Genomic DNA, 25722 nt, shown 5'->3' on the forward strand with positions numbered 1-25722 from the left:
ATTGTCAAACCAATGTCAAAACTTCAGCAAAATTAGAATAATAAAAATGAAGGTGCGTGTGGGGGAATGATATTGATTCCAATTAATAGTTGTTCAATGAGCTAAATATGAACATAAGGCTAAATATCATTACAAAGCTATAACTATCGAAATGTAATCTAAGTAAGATATTTCTGAGCAATAGTCATGGAGGAAATTGGATATAAAACATGTTTTATATTATCCTTATCAAATATAATCAATGAACAGTACTGAAGAATATGTGGCCTGAGGAAAATGGTTCTAGTTATTTTTTTAAATGTCCAATTTAACATAAATAAGAGAATGCCATTTATATGGCATACATGTCACAATTCAGATTTATATATTGAATTGCAAGGTTAACTGATTCTGATTAACTGGATGTTAATATACTCTGCTTTGCCCATATTTAGTAGGGTTCTAAAGAGCTATTACAGAGTTAACCAAGTCCTTGGGCAGACCTAATGAGATTTTGTGAAACAACCTTTTGTAGTCTGACTTCCTATAGAAATGTTATAGGTTCCCATAATTCATAACCAGTAAGTCCAAAGCTAAAACTGGCCATGAGATTACACTTTATGACTGCAGAGTTTACCATAGAGATTTCTTACAGTTCTATGCATATCCAAATATTTTTGATTAAGTTGTTAGTGGAATACTAATGCTTTAAGAGTAGTTTGAGTTTGAGTTTAATAAAATTTGTATGCCGCCCACTCCCATTGGGACTCTGGGTGGCTCACAACAAAATAAAAGCATTTAAAAAATTCAATATTTAAAATTAATACATCATTCATTCAGTCAAGTGGGGCTGGATATTAATCAACAGCCCCAGGCCTGCCGGAACAGCAAGGTCTTAATCGCTTTGCGGAAGGCCGGGAGAGTGGTAAGGGTCCGGATCTCTGTGGGTAGATCGTTCCACAGGGGCGGTGCAGCTACAGAGAAGGCCCTCCCTCGGGGGGCCACCAGCCGGCATTGTCCAGTCGACGGCACCCGGAGGAGGCCCAACCTGTGCAATCTTGTTGGAGTATCATGTTCATTTAATGAGTATTTCCTTAAAGCAGTGGCATCTCTTCTTTAAACTCCTGAAGAAGCCTGAATCCCCCCCCTCAAAAAAAATGACCTGCTTTAATGAGTAGCAGAGAGATCCTGTTTTTTGCACATGGCCCGAAGCATGTCTTTCAAATCATTTTTGAAATGTACAGAGCGCTACCAAACAGTCCTTGATGGTTTATTCAACAGCAGTGAAAAATGTCAGCTGCTTCATAATGATCCTGTTTAATTTCCATTGGCAAGGTAGTATGCATCAGTCATATGGGTTACATTTTTCATGTCTGTGAAAAAAATATATGAATAATTTATAACCATCCTAAGCACTCAGCTTCTAAATTAGAAGCGATTTCCCAAGGAAGGGTTTTTGAATTAATATTGCCTAATATTTTTCTTGGGTTAAAAAGTCAATTAGTAGAGAGCTTCTTCTTGATATTTTCATTACCTAAATATATCTGAAAGAATTTTGTAACTTTTTTTCTATTATATAAAATGTTCAGGAACCAAGAATAAGTGAAGGCATAATATGAACATGAAGTCTCTGCTTATCGAGAATAACAATTGAGCCCTTTATTTGGAGAAGGGGAGAGAGAAAAAATTCTGGACTCCTTAAATATATATATATATATACACATACATACATACATACATACACACATACACACACACACACACACACACACACACACACACACCAAAGGTCTCTTTTAAAGCCTTAATAATGTATTAAGTAAATATACATTTGCATCCCACAAGAATAATCCAAAATGAAGCAGTTTAAAATGGTCACATAGAAGTACAGATATACAAAAAAGGGTTTCTTTTTGTTTTGCTAATAGTAACATCAGAATAGTAACATCAATATTATGTGAGTAACTCTAAAAGACCTATTGAGGATTTATTTTATAATGTACCCTAAGGTAAAATGAATACCAAAAAATGGACATAGTACTGCTATAAGTTTTAGTTACTCCTGATACAAATAACTTTTTAGAAAATTGCCACTTTGCTTCTTCTATATTAATCCTATCAATAAGACTTGCAACTTCACAAAATTTAATTCTCAGTGGTTTCCAGTTCTAAGGGATATAAGTGGTCCTCAAGTTATGCCCATTCCTTCGATACCTGTTCAAAGTTACCATGGTGCTGAAAAAATGGATTCATAACCCAATTTCAAAAATCCAGCCGTTGCAGCACCCTCATAACCATGTGATGAATATTTGCGGCAGGCCATTATTATGACCAACCTCTTATGGCACCAATCCATCCTCCCTAATTGCCACCCGTGGCATCTGCTCCCTAATAATTACCTGTGATATCCGCCACCATGCCTTTTAATATTCAGTCAATAAAGATTAGTTTTGAGAATAAATTTTACCTTATCTTGTTGGCATTCAAGCAGAGGTCCACCAGTTTCAGGCAACATAGACATCTCCTTTGCTGCAAAAGAGACAACAAAATTACTAAAAGTTATTTTTACTTGGTTCAGGCATATCTACCTTTGAAATTAGAGGCAGGAGGGGGAAGAGGGGTTCCTAATGAGATAATAGAATAAATCACTATGTTCTGCCCCACAGCTAAATTATTTTAGATTTTAAATTGTTTCATCACAATTTTGGTCATTAGCTTCATGCATAGATTATGATAATTGTCTTCAACTTCAAAGCACTACAGAATGGAGCTTAGGGGTATGGCACATGTCCACATAGGCAGAACTGCCTAAACAAACAAGCCAAAAGAAAAATTACAAAGCTGCTCCCCCCACCTCCGACTCAGTGAAAACATAGTCTCAGAGTTTTAACAGCAAAGTACAAGCAAAGTGCTATCACTTTGCTATTTATAGACTGTGTCCCTGTGTAATAATTATTTAAATAAGCTATTATAAATTGTAACATTCAAGGCAGGCATAGCAAATAAAATTATAGTAGCTATATAATACTGTGAGTGTATGGAGTAATATATTTAGCACTGAACTTATTAGCAAGCAGGACTGAGACTTTCAAAATCAAGAGAACATATGAATTTCAAACATTAATTGGCATTTATTCTTAATTTGCATTTATTCTGGAGTTAGAATAAGCAGTGCATGTTCCTTATGCATGATTTATGCTACCAGAATGAATGAATGAACAAATGAATGAATGAAAATTATATATATTATATATTATATATTATAATATATATATTATATCCAACTTGCCATTCAATTATTTAATATATAAGATGTTCGAAATTAGTGAATTTATGTGAAATTCATCTGGGTTGTCTATCTTACCATATGATGAACTACAATATGCAATAATAATTATGCATGAGCATGTCACCAAATCTACCGAAACTTCTCTGCAACTGTAACTAATATGTATTGTTTGTAGTGTTCATGTAGCAGGTAACACTGGCTCTTAAGTATATGGAAAAACCTATGTATTTTATTTAACCCTTAAAATATGACTGATTGTAAAGGAAAAGTGTACACTGTTGTGAATATTTTAACCTATAAGAAGTGAAAATGAATATAGTATATACACACCAATAGAAAGGAATCAGCAATTGCTCCTGAGTGATAAATATAGCAGTTATAGCTTGATACAAGAATTAAATGATTACATAACAAAGCTGTGAGTAATCAATGAAATGTTTCATAAAGCCAGCAATCTAATATTATCATTTAAAAAAAAAAAAAAAAAACGGTAACCCATGCATTATTCACATTCCAAATATTGCAATGAAGTAGATTTTCAATCCATATTAGTCTGTCTATAATAGTATCAAACAATTTGAATGAACTAAAGATGCACTTTACTTTACTTTACTTTACTTTAGCTGTACTTTAGCTGAAGTATCAGTATAGTTTCCTTGTAACACATTATGCTGTCTGAATTATTTCCAGCAATTACAATAGCCACAACACAACAAGCACCCCAAATGGGAGGTAGGCATTTGCAACTACACACAGTCTCTTCTTAGTCATTATCTGCTGTAACGCCATTGTTTTCTGCTCCCACTTCTATTAGAAAAAGAAGGGGGAGAAATCACTCATAAGAATCAATATCTTTATCATATAGTACTCTGAAACACATAATGTTTATACATTGTTTCATGGTTTTACAAAGTTACTTGTTGTAAATTTGGCTCCGATCAGATTGAGTCTTACTTTTTTTTCTGAGGCTTCATAACACAACAGTTTCAGTAATTCTTCTCATTGCTTTTTATGATTTAAGAAGTGTTCCAAATCAGTTTTAAAATTGCAGAAGAGGCTACTACCACTTCAGGTACAGAATGGTGTAGATTTATAGTGTCTCCCTACTAACGTAAGCTTGGAGTAGACTGAACTTAATTCTGCCTGCAGCAGACTAAAGGCTGTGTTTCTCAATCTCACCAACTTTTAAGATGTATAGACTTCAATTTCCAAAATGATGACTAGGCAATTTGGGGAGTTAAAGTCCACACATCTTAGTTCCTAAGATTGAAAAAACAAGGAACAGTGTAGTTTTATGTATAGGGAATTCCAAGATTAGTTCCCCACTATAGATCATAGATATACTAAGGAACATGTTTTATATGGGGATACTTTAGACCTGAAATGTGGCATAGATGATATAGTAAACTCAGATACTTCAGTAATATTTTTAAGGGTTAAATACATTGGTGAAGTCATCATGTTAATTAAATTATATACAGGTACCATTGTATGGTTTGGTTTAGAGTCAATATTTTTAAATAATTTTTTTAAAGGAGCCTGTGAAAGCTTACATGAGCTCTACACCATTAATCTTACGGCATTTGTCCTGTCTCAGTGTGCAAACAGCTAATAGGTATAATATCCATGTGCAATTTGTTTTTTTCAGTAAGGTGTATTGCTCTTTTCTGAAACTATTTTCCCTTTTCTTTCTTTTTTATGTCAACTTTCTGCATTGGCAGAACACCTTGGGATTGAATTTATGGGTATGGACCAATCATTCCTTTTAGCTTGCTGAAAGATTGAAAACTTTTGTTTCATTTCCTCACCTTCAATTCCTAACCAACTTCCTTGTGCTTCAAAAGGGATCATACAGCTATAACAGCCTTTGCCAGCTCCCTATTTACACTTAACTCAGCTCTCATAACCATACGCCTGTGTGTGTTTGTGTCTGTTTATCGGTGAGAGAGACAAAAACAGAAAGAGATGCACACACAGACACCACTATGGAATGTGCTTGAGATGCCCACAAAAGACAGGATAACTTGGCATACTTTTTAAAATTTGCAACAATATATTACTGCTGATATCTCTGAAAGTACCTATTCAATTTTCACGTATGAAATTAACTGATATAAAACATTCAGCAAATAACAAGGAGAAGTCTCCTTTTTGGAAATTATTAGGAATAACTTGAAGTCATTCTATATAACCATTATTTGCATATTTCCCTAAAACAACTGACTGAAAATACTTATTGGATTTGCACCATGAAAAGGAAAAAGGTTATATAGATAGTTATTGACTTACAACCATTTGGTTAGTAACCGTTCAAAGTTACAATAGCACTGAAAAAGTGACTTTGGCCATTTTTCATACTTATCACATCAATGATTTTTAACACGCATTCCCAGGGTCATATGACCACCTTTTGTGACCTTCTGAGGAGCTAAGTTAATGGGGAAATCAGATTCACTTAACAATCATGATAGTAACTGCAGTGATTCACTTAATAACTGTGGCAAGAAAGTTCATAAAATGGGGCAAAATTTACTTTAAAAATGTCTTGCTTGGCAATGCAAACGTTGGGTCAATTGTGGTCTTAAAGACTACCTATACAATGGGGAGAAGAGAAAAGAAGGTGGAATACAGAGAAAGAGAGGCACTATAAAATGCGAAGACAAAGCTTTGGGCCTTCAGGATTAGGACTTGTTTTTCCAACTCTAAGTGAAGAGAAATGGGGACTGAACCTGTAATTAATTATTTCAGAGCTACAGTCCTTTTTTGTTATTCAGACCAGAAATTTATTTTGAGGTTAAAGAGATTGTATGGAAAGGTCTGTTCTTACCACATCACCACCTTTGACTTGTTGCCTTTATCTCCTTTTTTTTTTAATTGAATGTTGCTTCAAACTCTAAATTAGACCTTACTCAGGACTTAAATTTTAACATCTAAACTGTTTTGACTAGAAATGATTTTAAAGTTGTGGTGAGTACTGGCTTCTTGTATTTCTAAACACAACTTACATGCCCATTGTGATGCTTCAGATGTGCAAGTATGAGTGAGTGGACATCCACTGGCAAATTAGTAGTGTTCTTTCTTTTATATTTTGTTCAGCTCTGGATGCTTTTGTTTCACTGCTGTTTAGGACTTCTTCACTATGATGCCCAGCCAGTCCAGGATAATATACATATTAATGTCACATTACATGCCTGGCAACATTATATTAAATCCTTGTATGGCCGCATTCATAAAAGAAAGAAGGGAAAATGTAGCTAACACAACTATACTGACATATTTTTTCATAATTATACTACATTGCCAATTCTAGAATCTCACTATGTGGCAGGATTTTTCCCCAAATCATATGATTGGCTATAAATCTCATGGTGCAAAGCAGTGATTCAAATAATTTGACAATTGGTTCGCCCAGGGTCAGGTTGGCTGTCGGAGGCGTGGCTCATCCCCATCCTCCAGCTCCACTGCACATGTGCAGCAAGCCTCCCGCGATGGCCAACCTGACCTTAGGTGAACTACTTGTTAAATTACCTCCACTCTCGGCTATCAAAGTGGATCCTGGGTGCTGTACTGCAATGGAGAATTGGAAATGGAGCGGCCACCACAAGGGAAGGAGTAGGAGCAGGGAAAAGAAAGGGGGAAAGCAGCCTTCTCCCTCCCTTGTGCTGGCTGCTCCATTGCCCATTTCTCCCTTGCAGGGCAGGCAGAGCCCAGTGGGAGGTGGGAATAATTTAACAATTGGTTCACCTGAACTAGAACAAACTGGTTGAATCCCACCACTGGTGCAGAGCTATATTAAAATACTATATATATCCATACCCACATCATGCTGCATGTGGCCTACAACAGAAGCCAAGTAGATTGGGAAAAGAGGATGTTGGTTTAGTAATGTGAATACATTCCTAGTATCCCCGTAGTATCTGCCTAAATACAGCCATTGGGAAGGAGACATAAAGTCTGCAAAAGAGGATGCGCTTGACAAGTGATTTTGCAGAAAACGCATATTATTAAAGTTTCAAACAAGATCACATAACTCAAGAGAGGATGAGCAGGACTATTAGCGATGAGCAGACTGAAAAAAATGAGAGAATACTGAATAAAGCTAACCCTGCTTTTGCATTGCACTAAACATCCATAAAAATGTCACTAGAAAGGCACAGTGCACCATATCCATTGTGATATAGCACTGAAAAAAACTATATCATTAATTATAGTTAATATAAAGCTCACACAGCTTGTGTACCCATCCTAGGCAGTGGGCAGGGGGGAAGCAGTCATACACTTAACCCATTAATGAATGATGCTACAAAGAGAATTCTGATAACTCTTTTAGAACTGCATTATTCCCTATGTACTAGATTGTGTTTAGCATGGCTTTTGCTATCTCTGATTATATAGCAATAAGACTCCACTATTTGGCTAATCAATCGGGAGAGCATAGGTTGGTTGTTATGCTGTATGTAAAATCCCTTTAAATTCCGCTTCAGTCTTATTTTCAAGCATTTTTCTTATTCTTCCTTCCAGTTATCAAGCATGCTGTGCCAGGCCTATAGTTGACTTTTCAACTTCTAACGTTATATTTCCCTTCAGCTTCCTCTTCTTCCTTCATCTGTTCTTTTCCTTCTTCTTTCTCTCCTCTCCCTCTTCCCATATTTGTGTTTGTTTCAGTACTTCTTCTTGTTCTTGGATTTTTGTTTGTATAATCATTTGAGCATTCTAGTTTTTTTTTCTCACAAAACTGATCCTCCCCTCCTTTTGTTCATAATCAGTATTGTTCATTTCTGTATAAATACTGTATGTTTAGAAACTTGTTAATAAATGTTTGTATTGGGATTGGCTTATAGGAAACAATAATATGCATTGTATCATAGGTATGAAGGTTTGAAAGATCGTTTTTAAATTTTAGTTTTGGTTTATTTGGAATTTCAAACTGTAGTACTAAAAGCAGACTGAGAGTTAAATATGGATGCCATATAAAGTCATATATATGAGGTTATGCTCTCTTTAAAAAAAAATAAACTACATTTCATGGAATGCCCAGGTTGGGAGAGGTGATTTTCACAGAGAAATATTTGAGGAAAAATACTATGTCCCTAAGAATCTGTTTCCTTCGTGTAAATTTCAGTGAATGTAAGGGATTTGAAAGGATAACTAATGGCTAATGGCAAGAATCTAAAAAAGTTAATAACCTTTGCTTTCTCCAACCTATATATTTATACACAAATTTATAATTCATGGTGAGTGAGCCTGAAAATTTAGTATCTGGGTAGCCTGTTCCTTATACCTAAGAGCAGTGTAAGAACAAAACGTTAAAAACCATAACATAGATTATTTTTTCAGATATTCTCAATCCCAGCACTATTGTCATTAAAACTAGTATTAGATGTTGAAATAAAAAAGAAAGTAGTGTGCTGAAAATAGCATTTGAAAATTATGCAATAAGCTTTTGATCAAATCCTATCTCACTTTTTTTTAAAAAAAAATCCAGACGGCATGTTTTTTCCCCCTCCAAAATGGTTACATACCAATAAACAGCCCGGCATATCAGCAGACACAGCCAGTTATTGGATCTTGGCCAATATGACATAGTCAAACTATATATTGGGTCAGTGTCTAAGAAAATATTTGGATCCTTAAAGCAACAGTGATCACAGAAGTCAGGAATTTGGGACCTGACAGTGCTTATTGCCAAAAATCAATCTGAAACAACAGGCTAAGGCAAAGCAAGCCCTAACAGATGTCTTATCTGCAAACATACAAAGATCACCAGACCAGGAAATTGCTAAATACGAACTATCGTAAAGCAGAAAAGTAACAGATTTTCAAATCCTGTTCCATTGATGACAAACTCATTGCCAAGAGTACTGATTTTTCCAGTCCCCTTCTTTAACTCTGAATAGTCATATTCCTAAAAACATTCCCATTATGAATGCAAATTCTTGTTGCATTCACATGATGGTTACTTTGAGATTGGCAACTATATGATTGCACAATTTTAAATTAAAAGCTAAATAAATTTTAGCAACCAAATAAGATAAAGGGAAAAAAAGAAAAAATACAAAGTTCTGGCTCATTCTGGTGTTTATTCCTGTGCACCATTGGTATCAGTGCCCTAAATATATCATTTCCTTTCTTTAGCATATAAACTATGTTTTACCAAGCAGAATTTGATTATCTTTTCCTAAGAATTTGTTCATATTGATTATAGCAACTTAGACTAAGGTCACTACAATAAAACAGATTTTTTTTCACCCAAATATCTTCATATTTTCTTTACTATTCAATCAACCATATAATGTCTATGGTACAATGCATATTGCTTATTGGAGGTGGATAAAGTTAAATGTTACTGTCAGTTCCTGATGAATTATGCTATTTTCCCATGCGGCGTAGCAAAATTCAAAGTGGAATGTAGCATTCCTCATGTAAAGATTTGTGTAGACCAGGGGTGTCAAACTGGTGGCCTGCAGGCCGGATGAGTCACACGGAGGCCATGCCCATCCAAGCTCCGTGAAGAAAAAACATCGTGATATGCAATGTGACTCCGCAAGTTTGACACCCGCTGTGTAGACCAAAATAATATTGAAAAAAAACCTGGATATTTTAAATTACCACAAGAGACTATAAAGAGAAAATTGGGCGGACGGAGGTCCAATCTTTATTCCAGCTATCTTTGCAAGAAAACCCTATTTTTAAACAAAATGATTTGTTCTATCAGTGCCTTGTTTTTATTTCATTAGACAGCTTCATAAATTTTAAATTATGTTAAACAAAACATTGAATTGTGATTTGATTTTAATTTAATTTAAACTTAAACTTGAGAGTCTATCAACTTATAGCTACAGTGAAAGTATGACAAACTTTACAATCAGAAATGACAAACTATATTCAGTATCACGGATATTGAAACTTGAAGTTTTCTCACATCTGTGATACTGAATATAGTTTATCATTTCTGAGCATAAAGTTTGTCATCCTTTCACTGTAGCTATAAATTGATAGACTATAAGCTGTATTTAGTGGTCTCTTGTTTTTTCATCCAGTGTACATGTTATAACCATCTATATTTTCTCATTTTCTAGAAGCTGAGGAACTCTACCAGAAAAGGGTGTTGACCATAACTGGCATCTGCATTGCTCTTCTTGTTGTTGGCATCATGTGTGTTGTGGCATACTGCAAAACCAAGTAAACATCCTTTTTTCTACAGTTTTGTAATCAGGACCTCACAAAACAAAACAAAACTAAAAAATACATATTTGCATCTTGATACACAATTAGGTGGCTTAATAAACTTAAAACTTTATCTGTGTTTGTAAGCATAGCTGGAATGTAGTATGTAATTTGTCACAGCTTTGCATAGGAAGTGATATCTTATAATCTAATCTAATTCATGATCCATTGAGATCATTGCAAAAACATCCCATTTGCTTTAAAAGGCTTCCACCTTGAAACGTGTTGTACCACATGATATTACACACAATGACTGAGCTGGGCTTAAATCCAAGAACTGTCTTTATCTTTAGCAGTGTGTGAGATGTGGTGAATCACACTAATAATGAATGTCAAAAGGTGTCTGATAAATGAAACTTGGAACGTCCAAACTTCTACCCCCTTCCAATCAATTGGCAACAATTGATGTTGTTGATATTATGGTTTATTATGTAAATATAGCCTGATATTGACTTTTTACAACTTTCAGGAAATGTTTTAAAGCTTTCATTCACAATCATTATGATTATGTTTATCTTTCCAAATTAAAGCATGGCATCTTTCTTCAGAGTGAGCTGTTCAGACAAAAATGTTGCCCAGCTCAGAGCTGTGTTTTGCCTAGTATATTGGTGATACATTTTTACAGGCAAAAATATTTACTTTTATGGCATTTAAAAAAATAAAAGACATAACCAACCTTCAAGGTGTCCTTCCCATTGTTTCATCTATCCATCTTCTGAGTGGAGAGAAGTCAAAACTTTTATTAAACTTGATAAGACTTCGAAAGTTTTCTAAGTATGTTTTCTTTTCCCTGTTGATATTACTTTCAGCAATGGTGGACTCAGTGAAAGTATTAATCAAGGTGATATCTTAAGCACAATTAATTGAATGAATTATAGGTGTGGAAATATTGAGCCTGTTTATCTTTCATCGGAATTTTCCTCTCAAGAGTCCCTTGAGTGCTTTAATGAAATGCAGAGAGGTGTTATGGACGTGCAAGAGCCAAAGCAATACTTTTAAATCATTTTAGAAGTCGCCATAACAATAGCAACTGTTATGTAAACAATAACACACATTTTTCAACCGTGTTATCTTCTCACTTATAGAAAGTGCACATGCATAGCTTAGACATAATAGGAAGTTGTAAGAATGAGCTAACCTGAACTTTGACCCTTTAGTCCCCAACCTTTTGCTTCTTTAGCTCTGATGAGGAACCATCACATCTAATTTTAAAGAAATCTCCATATTCAATCCATGGGATTGAATCCATGCATTTAAGTCTTGGTTGTGTTACAGAGTCCTACAGATAGTCCTAGACCTATGACCACAACTGAGCCCCAAATTTCCATTGCTAAGTGAGATATTTGTTAGGTTAGTTTTGCCACCATTTATGACCTTTCTTGCCACAGTTGTTAAGTGAACCACTGCAGTTGTCAGGTTAGTGACACAGTGAATATGGATTCTCCATTGACTTTGCTTGTTGGAAGGTTGCAAAATGGGACCACATGACCCTGACACACTACAACTGTCATAACTATGAATAGGTTGCCAAACGTCTAAATTTTGATCATTTGACCACGTGGATGCTGCAATGGTCATAAGTATGAAAAATGGTCATAAGTCCTTTTTTCTGTCCTGTTCTAACTTTGTAACTGTTTAAGGACTGCCTGTTTAAGGTTTGAAGCTCCTATTTATTTTTAAGCATCCCACTCCCCCCCCCCAAGAACCATCTTTCTGATGTTATCTTAGCCAAAATAATAATTATTAAATAATACAAAGTCTAAAAATGCTGCTGACCCCGGATTTGAGAAAATCAAAATCTTGCTAGTTCAATATCTCAGTTTGAGAGTTTAAAGCAGGAATTTGGCCCAGTAATTATATTTTTCCCCTCGTATACCCTTCCTTTCTCCTTAATGATGTCAGGACAAGACTTTTAGGAATAGGTAACACTGTTTCTTCTTTCTTCAAAATCTTGTCCCTGAAGGGAGGGATACCTGCTAACTTTAGTCTTCTGCAAAAGAGGGGTGTTATTTTCCTTTCCATATATGGAGATAATCGAGGCAACTTCATTTAGGTGCGTGAGGGAAGCCTTATTTTCAGTCTTGGGCAGTCAGAGAGAAGGAGTTTTCTCTTCCCCCCTCTACTGAAAGAAAAATCAATATATGGAGTGGATGCTGTTGTGTGTTTGGAGTAACATCAAGCACATATCTTCAGCCTAGTTGAATGTGCAGCTAATGTAACATTCTCTCATCCAAGGGGCAGGAGAAGTCAGTGAGTGATTCAGCATTTTTAATAAATGAATTAGTTGAAAAACTCCAGCCAGTAATTGCTGCCTCTTTCAGAATCAAAATCATTTCTTGAATCCATGCGGGATAGAACCATTTTGTTTCTGATATTTTTATTTTATTTTAGAAGAACTTACTTTTTTTCCCCCTATACCTTTACCATCAAAAGTAAACTGCCTAGCAAATAAGCTATAGAAAAACCAACACACAGCCCTCAGCTGTACATTATTGGTTGCTGGCAGGCAACAACTTAGCTGCAGAGTTCAAAATAAGGTCTTCCAAAGGGTCCCTGATCCGGATATATTACAAAGACCTAGCCACAGGGAATAAGGTTTCCAGTGTGTTGTTTTTGCCAGAAAATACATGAAAGGGCAAAAAAGCTACTTTCCTAGAAAATTCTACTCCTCTGGATCTAATAACCTTCCTTTGGCTACATGTATTATAAACCACTGGAGTACAATCTGCTTTCTGTAGCATCTTCATATGATACCGTGATGTAATTGGCCACTGGATGAGATTGGTTTAGTTTCAAGATTCCAGATACCATATCAGAAACGTGATTTGTGAATAAATCTTCTTGTTCCTTTGGCAAAGTTTAATACTGGTTGTCCATCAGCTCCTGGTATTTCTGAACCTTCAAATGATAAAAATTCAGTTCTATAATGGGAACGTGCAATGGTCAATAAGGCTTATAGAACTATTTTATTCAGTCAACTATTTGAATACTAAAGTTCCTCCAAATTTCAAATTCAGGAAGCAGCGGAAAAAGTTACATGACCGTCTCAGGCAAGGCCTTCGATCAGAACGCAATCACAGGGTCAACATGGCAAACGGGCCTCACCATCCTCATCCACCACCAGAGAATGTCCAGCTGGTGAATGTAAGTTTCGCACAAGCTTTGTTGAGTGACATTTAGTCCTTTTAACCATTTTAAAAATAGTACCACTATCTTATTCTCCCACTAGTTGTAAGGCAGAAGAAACCAGGAAGCAGGAATACAGGTTTATTGCTTGGTAACACTACTGCAAGAATCTGAACTACTAACAGTCAAAGCAAATATGTGGTAGATAAGAGTCAATGAATTAAAGGTGGGCTGTACTAAGATCTCTTGTGAGCACAAAGGAACTCGAGACTGATGATGCGCTTGACACTCCTTTAAGGCTCGGCCGGGTCATATCTTACATTTAGTTTGTTAAAACAATGCAATAGCTGATTTAACTGAAAACAGTTGTGAAATTATATTTAGATGCTGGTGGGGTTGTTTGTCGTGGGGAAAACAGGAGGCAAGTATATTAAGTATGTTCACCATCTTGAATTATGTGTAGAAAACACTGGATAAAAATCTAAGAGTAATAATAAGAAATTATTATCTATAAAAGAAACCATTTTAATTTACTATTTATTGTTATTATCTATAAACAGCATTTTGTATAATTTTATGAGATGCTTATAAGGTTCAAATTAAAAGTAAAAAGCATTTCTAAAATCAATAAATAGAAGAGTGGTTCGCTCTAATGCTATAAATGCAAATAATAAAATACAACTGAAAAAACTACTGCTAAACAGAAATATATTAAAAGCTAATACCAGGACTATAAAAATACTTTATGAATAAAGTACTAAAAAAGCTCATTTACTAAGTGCTATGTGAACATGCACAGATATACCGTATCTATATTTGTTTGTATATATGTATACAGTATGCACATATATGTATACAAACAAACCTGTTGGTGTCACTGAGTTGAGGTATAAATTGATTTTCACATTATACTTGTAAGATACAAAAGATTAAAGGAGCAATTTTCTGCATAAAACATTTGTGACCACAAACATTTTGTAACTATAGTAGCAGTGCTAGTTCCACCCCATAAGTAAAAATCAGATGAAATTGTCTTCAGAACCTTCTTGCAGCAAGATAGGATGCATTGCTGTAGAAAGCATATCACATCAATGTGGGCTAGGATGAATGTGCTGGAGAAATCATCTGAAATTAGAGTGGTTTTAAGCAAAAAAGGAATTTTTGTGGTGCTTCCCTGTTCACAAATTTCACTCAACTGAGAAATCTAATGAGACAGTTCTCTAAACTTTCAGATTATAAATTGTACCATTCTGTTTTGGATCTAAAATAATGTTTGTATATTCCACATCTGAGCCTTTTCTCACAAAACTGAACCCATAAAACTGTCAAAGGAATCTCGGTGGTGTAGTGAATGTGTGAACCCTTTTCTCCTGATTGAGAAAATTCAATATGAAAAGCAGATAATTCAAATCGTCGCTTGTTTTAACTCAGTTTCTGGTGTTGGTTCTCTTGCATTCATTTCAACAGAGTTCATGATTTTGTTCTGCTTTCAAAATGCATTCAGGACCCACAGCCTAAATTTATTTCAAGAAAAAGCAAAATCCATCACTATGAAGAAATATTTGAGGGGGACTCACAACATATGTATGATAGTTTAGGTAGTTCTATTATCTTCCACAGCAAAGTAAGAAGAAATGTCTATGCCTTTAGAGTAAGTTGTTCTTTCCCAGATTGAATGGGATTAATGTCTATTGACTAGGACAAAAGCAATAGCAATAAGGACATATTCTCAGAAGCTTCCGTATCAGAAGAAATATGCCTGCAGTATGTATATTCTATCTCTTTTTCTCTGTTTCTCTTTTTCTGTCTCTCTATTTTTCTCCCTCCCGCTCCAACACACACACACACACACATACCACACCACCCAGCACCACACCACATGTGGTATTCAGCAGGTTTTGACCTGTTCTGGAGAACCAGTATCGGAAATTTTGAGTAGCTCGGAGAACCGGTAAATACCACCTCTGACTGGTCCTGCCCCCTTCTATTCTCTGCCTCCTGGGTCCCTGCTGATCGGGAGGAAACAGAGATTTTGCGGAACTCTTCCCCTGGAGTGGAAAGGGAATGGAGGTTTTGCAGTATCCTACCCCTGCCATGCCCACCAAGCCATGCCGCACCCACCAATCCACACCCACAGAAGGGGTAGTAAAAATATTTGAATCCCACTACTGCCCCACACCAAGTAGCTTCCACTCTGAACTGAAACAGAATAAGGTCTGATCAATATACAAGAATTGGTTGGGGAAGTTCCCATAGGCAGATACAGTACCCAGGTAGCAATATACACTTTATAGCTGAATCAGTTTTATTGAACATGGAAGATCCTAAATATCCAACAGGGGTCTTGCTGTCAGTTTCATTGGATGCAAGATTTTTATGTATTCCAGTATATATTTTTGTATATTTAAAAAGTGCAGACATTTTCCATAGTGTATCATTCTCAGAAGGAACCAGTTTGTAGACAAGCTAGACCAATTATTTAGTCACTTCAAAATCAAACCTTCACTACTGCCAGTAGTTTTTATTACATAGGTAGTCCTCAAATTGAGACCATCTGGCTTCCCCATTGGCTTTGATTATTAGAAGGTAGTAAAAGGTGATAATGTGACCCTGGGTCACTAATCATCATAAGTATGAATCAGTTGCCAAGTGTTTGAATTTTGATCACATGACCATGAAGACGTTGCAACGATCAGAAGTGGAAAACCAATCATAAATCACTTTTTCCAGTGCCATTGTAACAGTTACTAAGCAAACTTGTAAGTCTCTTCATTATTTCAGAGACATCAGATGACAGCCAAATTAAATATTTTGAAAGGTTAATTCATAAAATTACAGGAAAAATATTCTATTCCTAATCCATTTCATAGAAAACAAGGTTAATTCCCTGTCATTAACATTCAAACACGTCATGAACAATTAAGATTGCAAAAAATACAGTGAGCAAAAACAAGGAGAAAAATAAATCTACCACTCAAACTGCTCGGTAATAGTCCTATTCCTACCCGTGAATTCCATTAGAATAGATTTGTTTTGGTGAAAGAATTCTGCAGATAATAAACTACTGTTTCCACAGAATCACTCTACTTTCATTTGAATTAATTCTAGGAAAATGTCTTCTGGGGAGAATAAAAGTATTGACTGCTAATTTGAGAAGTACTACCACTTCAATTTTTGAAATCCTTTCATATGTATATATAAAGCAGGGATGTCCAACCGTGGCAACTTTAAGACTTGTGTGTTGTTGTTGTTGTGGTGGTGGTGGTGGTGGTGGTTTTTGCTGACACTGGTCTATCAGAGCAAGAAGTCCTCACCTAACCTTGCTGGCTGGGGAACTCTGGGAGTTGAAGTCCACAAGTCTTAAACTTACCATGGTTTGACATCCCTGGTATAAGGCAGGAGTGAATTGATCAGTAGTTTTAAATTGTGTTATATATAAATGCTGTGTGTCTGTTTTGTTTAGCAATATGTATCTAAAAACATAATATCCAGTGAACATGCTGTTGAGAGAGAAACTGAGGCATCTTTTTCTACAAGTCACTATACCTCAACTACACATCATTCTACAACTGTCACCCAAACTCCCAGCCACAGGTAGGAGGCTCAGATAAAGCCAATGTATTTCTTAACTGAACTCAAACCCCAAACCCCAAAGTAAGTTTTAAAAACAGTAAACAGAAGTATTTGGATTTAAAGGTGATGGACTTTTTTTGTAGCTGAAATGTCCTAAATTGTTTTATTTTATTAAGCTTCCTTTGCTTCTTTGATTCTTTTCCCTGTTTTGATTTTTCCTTTGAAAAGAAGCAAGTCTTAGTATCAACATGTTAGCCCGCTTCTTCACAATTACTGCCTTGTTTCTGTGGACTTTATATCACACCATTAATTTTCACTTATAGAATTAGTACTGCATTTGGACCATGATGAGTTACTGCATTTACTCATCATTATTCTTTCGTGTACATAATTTGGCTTTGCTTGACGTAGAATAGTCCTACTGTCTGGCATTGTTCATTATGTCATAATCAGAGGTAGTATTCTACCAGTTCAGACAAGTTCGCCCGAACCAGTAATGGAAATCGTGGGTGGCCCCACCCACCAGTCCCGGCTCTGTGGCATCCCATTTAGGTCCTTTTTTGCCAAAAGCGTGTGCGCACACACACACACACACACATTTGCAAATCAGTAGGGAAGGTAAGTGAATACCACCCCTGGTCATAACAGTAAAATCTTAAAAATGATGTTAGTTTAAGATTGAGTGTTTATCTTTTTATATTCCCAACAGTTAGGGAAGAATGATCAACTCAATTCTTCAGCAAGATAATGAATGTAAAACACTGCTGCCCAACAGATACACAGAGGACCCTGTCAGACACTTTCTTTTCACTTTCTTCTTCTTGAATTTTAAAATGTTCTCTTCTGTTTTTCATAACGGCTCGTGGTCAGTTGGAGTAATGGTCGGACCGAAAGCATAATCTCTGAAAGTCATTCAGCCCTTGTGTGCTCCTCAGTTGAGAACAGCCGCCATGCAAGCCCCTCAGGACCTCGCGGTCGCCTCAATGGCATTGCTGGACCAAGAGAATACAACAGTTTTCTCCGGCACGCACGAGACACACCGGACTCTTACCGCGATTCACCGCACAGTGAAAGGTATCCACAGGAGCTGACCTAAGAAGGATATCAATCTGAAATACTGTAGGGCATATCCAGATCCTCACAGACAGAGAACTGCAGCTTGAAATCTTATCCGGGTTGGTGGGTTTTATTTTGGGGTACATATATATATGTATATATATAAAAAAAATTAAACAGAGGTTTTGTATATCCATATTTATATAATAATTTGCCATTTTCATAGTGTTTTGGTGCTTTTTTGATAGCTTTTTTCCTTCATTGTTTTTAAAGCTATGCCGTATATCACCACTGGTTAACCCTAGAACGTATCATTAGTTTTGCATGAAAAAATGGCCAAAATCATCTTCACGACTGCAGCATATGGTGATCAATGAGTGTGATTTATATTAGAAGTGTGGAAAAAATATACAGCTTGAATGGAAAAGCAACCAGAATAGCAGTATAACTAGACAAGAGTTGAAAATGAATGTTTAAAAGGCAGTGCTAAATAAAGTTGCACTCTTTCCCATTTAATAATTTTTTTAATTGCCTATTCATACCCTGTACTGAACAGATGGGCAAGTTAAAAGCATTTTTTCCTTTCAAAATAAAGACGAGAAGGTGAACAAAACTCTACTAATTGGGACAATACCATAATCCATGAATCAATACAGTCTTCACGTATTTACTGTATATTGGTTTTACTTGCTATTAATTTCTGATAAAATTATCTGGATTGTGGAGAATGTTTGACTGAATTGGCTCATTCCTTCACCTAACAGCGTTATCTTGTTTCCTTTCTGGAAAGCAAAGCTTGCCTGTGCTTTCATTAATTCCTAATTGTTGAGGTAAAATAGCACAGAAAATAGAGTACAAAAATATAAAATGAATGAATAAATAAATAAATAAATAAGCCATACTTTCTTCAATACAACCAGTACTGTTTGACTGTTTTATTATAGAAATAGTTTGAAAGGTGGAGTCCCATTGCTCTACAATACTTACATTTCTTACAATTTTAATTCTGTGAGCATTAGAGTTTAAATATTTAACTCTCTAGAATAGCTTTTATTATCTATATTTCATCCTGGATTTTTAATAGCTACAAAACCTGGAAAAGTGAATGAAAATTGGGAATTTTGCATGTTGACATTGTAGAGGACCAAAACAAGAAATGCTGAAGAACATCCAAAGTCTTCTTTCTTAATCCTAAAATTTGGATAGATGTATTGTATTCAGTGCAGTTGCTTGCAATAAGATGGAAATCTTTTTTAAAAGACAATAAAGAAGGAAGAGAGTCACACTCTTTTTTTAAAAAAACTCTCTGCATGGTTAGTAGCAGAAGCTCCATTATAGCTTCAGAAATGTCAAAGAGAGTCCAAGGCTGGAATAAATCATAGATTAAAGTGAGTTGTATTGCCAATATTCAATTTTTTCAGGTGTTGGGTTTGCATGTTGAAAATCAAGAGAAGTGAATAAATGATCATTTAATGTTATTTTAGCCTAGAAATTTAAAGTTAAATTTCAGTAGCTAGTAGCTATTTATAGAAATCACATTTCTACTTACAAAATGTGTGGCTGTTACATCTGAATTCAAATTCTCAATTACTGTCATGGAAGAATAAATACTTCTTACCACCATCATAGTTCTGTCACATTTTTATTCTTCAGCTTAATTTTTTTTTATGTGTACTTCTTTAGGTACGTATCTGCCATGACCACGCCAGCTCGCATGTCTCCTGTAGATTTCCACACTCCAAGTTCTCCAAAATCACCAGCTTCACAAATGTCTCCACAAGTCTCCAGTTTAACAATGTCTGTCCCGTCTGTAGCTGTCAGTCCATTTATAGAAGAAGAGAGGCCTCTCCTGCTGGTGACCCCACCCAGGCTGCGGGAAAAATACGAGCTTCACTTACAACAGTTCAATTCTTCTTACCACCACAATCCTGTCCATGAAAGCAACAGCCTACCACCAAGTCCCCTGAGGATGGTAGAGGATGAGGAGTACGAAACCACGCAGGAATATGAACCTACACAAGAGCCTCCAAAGAAACTCGTCAACAGTCGGAGGGCCAAAAGAACAAAGCCCAATGGCCACATTTCCACTCGATTGGAAATGAACACTGGCACAAGTTGTGAGAACAGTAGCTCAGAGAGTGAGACAGAAGACGACAGGATAGGTGAAGACACACCTTTTCTGAGCATACAAAATGCTACAACCGCTGAACTAGAATCAGCTGCTGCATATAGGCTCACTGACACTAGGACTAACCAAGCCAGCCGCTTCTCAACGCAGGAAGAATATCAAGCAAGATTGTCTGGTGTAATAGCTAATCAGGATCCCATCGCTGTATAAAGGAGGAGAGAGAGAGAAAGAGAGAAACACTTTAAAAAAAACCACATAGATTCACATGTAAAACTTTATTTTATATAATGAAATACTCCATGATTAAATTAAAACAATTTATTTTATTTTAGCAATTACGCTATTAGGATTTAAAAAGAAAAACACAGGAGGGGGAAAAAACTTTTATAAATTAAATATATAATGTATATACAAACGTGTTATGTGCCATATGTAGCAATTTTTTTACAGTATTTCAAAAATGAGAACGATATCAATGGTGCCTTTATGTTACGTTGAGAGCAAGTTTTGTAAAAGTTACTAGTGACTGCTGTTCCACAGTATTTTGCAGAAGTCTCTAACAGTCTGTTTCCCATCGGGTTCATGGCGACTGGCTATACGGTCTGTAAGAACTGCAACCGTTCCCTGTCTTGCTTGTAGCTCTGATAAAAGAAAAAAAGAAAAATCCATACTGGCATACCAACCTAGAAACAAAACATGCTCATTTCTTCTTTGAAGAGGCTTCTATTTCCTTGCGTTTTATGAGTTGCTCTCTGACAAAACAAGATTTATTTTGGAAACCTTGAGAAAATGGGGAGGTCCAATAGCCTGCCTTTGTTTTTGGTTTTTTTTTAAGGATAATACAGCTTTCAGAAGCATAGAACTATATCCAATATTAGACATCACTGTAGGTTTGTCCATTTGACTATAATTACCCAAGAATTTACTTGAATTTAAATAGGAGCTATCACTGCTACCAACAACAACCTTTTCACTGAGACACACATGGACATGCAAGCACATAGTTTTGATTTGTGTAACAATCTTTCCTAGATGTTCGCAGTGGTTTGACGGAAGCATAGTGGGATCCAATCTGACAGGAAGTCCTTCTATGCAAGCATCTTTTAAATTAATAGGATAGGTCCAAGAGCAAAGAGTTTCTTGTTTTAGTGTCCTTTGTATAGGAGAACGTGCTACTGAATTATCCTGGGTTAAGTAAATTGAAGCACCAAAGCAGGTATTTTTAGACCATCAAGGAAGTGGATAAAAGCAGAGAAAATGTAATACCCACTGCTAAAATTACAGTAATTTTGAAACAATATTTTCAGGTAGAGCACTTTTTTTTCTTCACTTTAAATTGGGATGATCCATACCAAAAATAGGACTTTGCAGTGGATTATCACTTCCCGTGTGCTTAAATTTTATAGTTTACATATGGGTGGAATCCAAATGTCGTAAAATAAGCTCTGATAGAAAAAGATAAACATGATCTGTATGCCTAGTGACCTATTATGTTTTTTACCTAAGTATTAGTAAGACGAGCATGTTTATACTTCTCAGGCTCCCGTCATGCATGGGTTTTTGTTATATAAATATAGATATATAGATATATATGCATGTGGCCGGAAATAGATGGAAGCCGCCTTTCTTCGAGGCATGTTGGAGAAACAATTTGGACATGATAAGAGCAAATGCATTTATTTAAACTCCAGATTGGCCCAATCACTTAGAAGGATTCTATTTCTAGAGCAACCACATCGAGACAGGTGAAGGAAGCTTGTCTAAGTGAAATGTATTCCTCAGCGGAGAGGAACAGGAGGAGGCAGAAACAGAGTGCTGTGCTGTAGTTAGGAGTAAAGTAATCATCTATGCTATGATTTTCTCCCCCAAATATGTAACCTCTTGCCCTGCTTTATGCATCATTTGGGCAGACTAAGTTCAAACAAACAGGTCTGGTATTTAATTTGGCACCAGCAACAACATTACTGCAGCTTCTTAATTCACAAGCCAGTAATTTATTTTGGAGACCTGAATCTGGAATAAAATTAGCCTTGATTTATATCATACTATAGAATGCAGCCCAGAGGCCAAAGACTAACAAACCTATTCTCTTAGCCTTCGTAGTGTTGGCAGTCATGTCCGTTTGATACCGTTGTGAATGAAAAGCAAAATGGTTCACATAAAAATTATTTTATTAAAAAAAAAACATGCCCAGTGCTCAAATTTGCTTAATAGTGGTATCTTCACAAAAGGCCTAGTCTGGAGAATTGTTAATTTGATTACAGAAGGCTAACATGGCAATCCTAGTACTATGTATTGGAAAATAATTATAGAGTGGACTTCTGCATAGCACTGGGTAGAATTGTGCTATAAAGTGATATTTACATTTCAGAAGCATCAGTAAATCACATTCCTATGATGCAACATACATTCACTGCCAGTTTCCAAATCATCATATTGACTTCAACTGGATATTGAAGCAAACTCTGGTGTTGACTACTGTTCTATTACTTTATATATGTTTCCTAATATTCACTTACAGGCTTCAATTGCATTCACTTTCTCTTGACAAAATCTGGGGGGAGTTTTCCGCATTGCCAAAACAAAACAAAACCCTAAAGCAGGGGTTTCTGGACTTCTGGACTTCAGCTCCCAGAATTTCCCAGCCAGCATGATTGGCTGGGGAATTCTGGGAATTGAGGTGCCAAGGTTTCAAGGTTTCTTAAGCATAAGGCTGGACAGATCAGAGAAAGTTTTCCAGAATGTTACCAATCCTTGACACTGAATGTCGACTCTGTTGTTAATATACATACTTCTTCCAGTAATCTTTCTTCAGTTTTCTGTTGTTTCAGAGTCATTATGGCTATTGTATGTAGGCTATTCAGGGGGAATAGTGAAACAGACATGTACATATTTCACTTAGAGTACTTGATAGAGTATATTGAGGCTCCAATATAAAAGAAAACAGAAGAAATAATTTCAGATTTCAGAAAGACTATTCCAACTCTATAGCATATGATATAGATTAAAAAGCATTTCAGAAACTAAACATTTCACCAGTTTTATCATGTTGTTCCAATAGTCTTCTGCACACATTCCTTTCTTTTAAATACATTAATGCATTGTATTCCTGCCAGGGCAGACAATGCTTCCATTACAATAATGTCCCTATAACCTTTAACTGTCTTTCCATTCATTCTTCTGAAACTAAAAACACACCTATGCGAGGCTGTCACATGTTCTCCTTTCTGTGCTTACCAATACTAAATTGGTGCATAAACTTGATCTCCCTCCATTTTGGGTGCACTTCATCATTCCCAAAACTTTTCTTGCAGTATTGAAGGTGGGATCCCCAGAAGAACCTGGGGAGAGAAATTCATGCATTTTGATTGCCTTGCCTTGCTGCTGAATCTCACTTTGGACTAGTGGATGGGGGAAGCACTACTAGACTCTTCTTGCATTTGAGCTTGTTGTCCTGGCATTGATTCCCTACTAGATATTTCCTTTGAGTGGAACTCAACTCCTGGTGACTTCATAAGCAAGGGTAGTTACTTTGATTATAATACTGCCTTTTAAAACATGGGTAAACAACTAATGTGGGCAAGGGAGAGAGTTTAAATCAATGCAATATGGCTTTCAGGAAGATGCACTGAGCAGAATTGCACGTACATTGAAAAATGGCTCTAAACCAGTTATAATTCTACCAGAAAAGAAATGCAATTAAATTAATGAGGAGTAATCATGTAACTGCATTTAAATTCATTCAGCTAAACTTAAATTTAAATTAAATCAACTTGAATTTTTGCTCTGCTCCTAATTCTTTAATTTTATGCTGGGTCCCTTCAGACTTCAGGTAGGGTAACTTGAACTGGCCAATGCAACCTTCAGTCCATAATGAAAATATGCATGCCCTGTTGTAATAGGTAACACTACTGTGCCAGTTAGCTTAATATCTTACTCTGTTAATTGATGTGTCCAGATTAGTTTGTGCATGAATATTGCTTGTTTTCTCATCATTTTGTGATGCACAATTGAATGAATTGTGATAGAGTTGGTTTTGGACAATAAGAACATTCCATCTAGATAATTAAACTGTGGACTGCATTTATGGTTATAAATCAGTGCTACATCCATGACAGATATAAGTGTTAACTTCAATAGTGGTGTGAAGAATAGCTACGGGTTATAAGCAAGAATGGATTACAAGCCATTCCTCTCAATGACTCCCATTTCATAAAACAAAACATCATGTAGAAATATCCAATGTGGTAAGAAAACCACATATGATTGAAAGGCAATTTCAATTCTCAGGGCAATTTTATTTTATGCATTCAAACGTTATTTCATAAATGTATTGAGCGTGGTATTTCTACTCACTTCTATTTAATCTTTAATTTGGAAAAAAAAGTTATGTCAAGTGAAACAGCAGTCAGAATAAAGAATTGCTCTTATGAATGTAACTGATGCTCAAGTTCAGTTCAGACATTTCATGATAAATAGTTTGGCATCTTAAGAAAATACACCAATTAGACTTCTACATCGGATGCAGTGTACATATAACAGGGTATCCGGGATCTCTGCACCTATACATTTTCATCAGCCAACAATCTGTTTCTTTCTAAGCTAAGCCATGTTAGCCACTATTAGTGGCTAATGGACAACTAATAATGTATAGTGTTTTTTTTTTAAGGTTGAAGTATTGTCATGCCCATATTTTCCCATGGTTGATATCAAAGTATGAAGTGGTTACTTGAATATTCAGCAAGATGTGTTGATGTATGGCTAAATTGCACATCTTTAATAAGCGACACAAGCAGAGTCTGTTTTCGACTGAATTTTTAATAGCCACAATGACTGATGCTCAACCAATCTGAAATGCTGCAGAGAAATGCAGGAAATGCAATGGCCACATATCATTTTAAGTATATATTATTTTTGTAAATACATCTTGTACATACTTGGATGTTCCATCACCATCATTTATTATCTTTATGAGTTATATATCCAATATAAGTGTAAATAACACAATGTTCCTTATTATTTATATTTAGGTGTCTGAAAGAAAAAAGAAAGTCATCATTTTATTTTAAGATATATGTCAAATATGTTTGGTTATCCCTTTTCCCCCTTTCACAATTGAAATGTACCCTTTTTTTTCTTTCTTTTCTTTAAAAAGAAATAATTTATTGATCCAGAAAGAATGTATTGTAATGGAATTGTAAATAGAATGCAGAGTGGAAGGCCATAAGGTACTGATAAACTAAAGATTCTATAATCCCAAATATTAAGCAATAAGTAATTGTTGATTTATTTAAGGTTGTATTGCTCATCTTCAGTAAAAGAGGTGCTGGAATAAATTGCTACT

At 35.7% G+C, this 25722-nt stretch overlaps 1 protein-coding gene across 12 annotated transcripts in view; it reads left to right on the forward strand.

Annotated features, from left to right (window-relative positions):
- The window catches only part of NRG1 (neuregulin 1), a 170194-nt gene extending 144549 nt beyond the window's left edge, over positions 1–25645 (forward strand). For 7 of the 12 annotated variants that reach the window (XM_087716236.1, XM_087716241.1, XM_087716240.1 and 4 more), the window contains 5 exons: positions 10348–10450; positions 13513–13639; positions 17085–17215; positions 18065–18268; positions 19934–25645. In XM_087716236.1, coding sequence (XP_087572362.1) covers positions 10348–10450; positions 13513–13639; positions 17085–17215; positions 18065–18268; positions 19934–20588 — 1220 coding nt within the window. In that variant the 3' untranslated portion in view covers positions 20589–25645. Of the gene's footprint in view, positions 1–4989; positions 5014–10347; positions 10451–13512; positions 13640–17084; positions 17216–18064; positions 18269–19933 lie in introns of all 12 variants that reach the window. The other 5 variants (XM_087716237.1, XM_087716235.1, XM_014060355.2 and 2 more) reach the window with 2 other exon arrangements.
- The last annotated feature ends 77 nt before the right edge of the window (positions 25646–25722 follow it).

This window comes from Thamnophis sirtalis, unplaced genomic scaffold (genome assembly GCF_051295495.1).
Source record: "Thamnophis sirtalis isolate CommonGarterSnake01/CBP01778 unplaced genomic scaffold, rThaSir2_p1.2 scaffold_5, whole genome shotgun sequence".
Classification (NCBI taxonomy): Eukaryota; Metazoa; Chordata; class Lepidosauria; order Squamata; family Natricidae; genus Thamnophis; species Thamnophis sirtalis.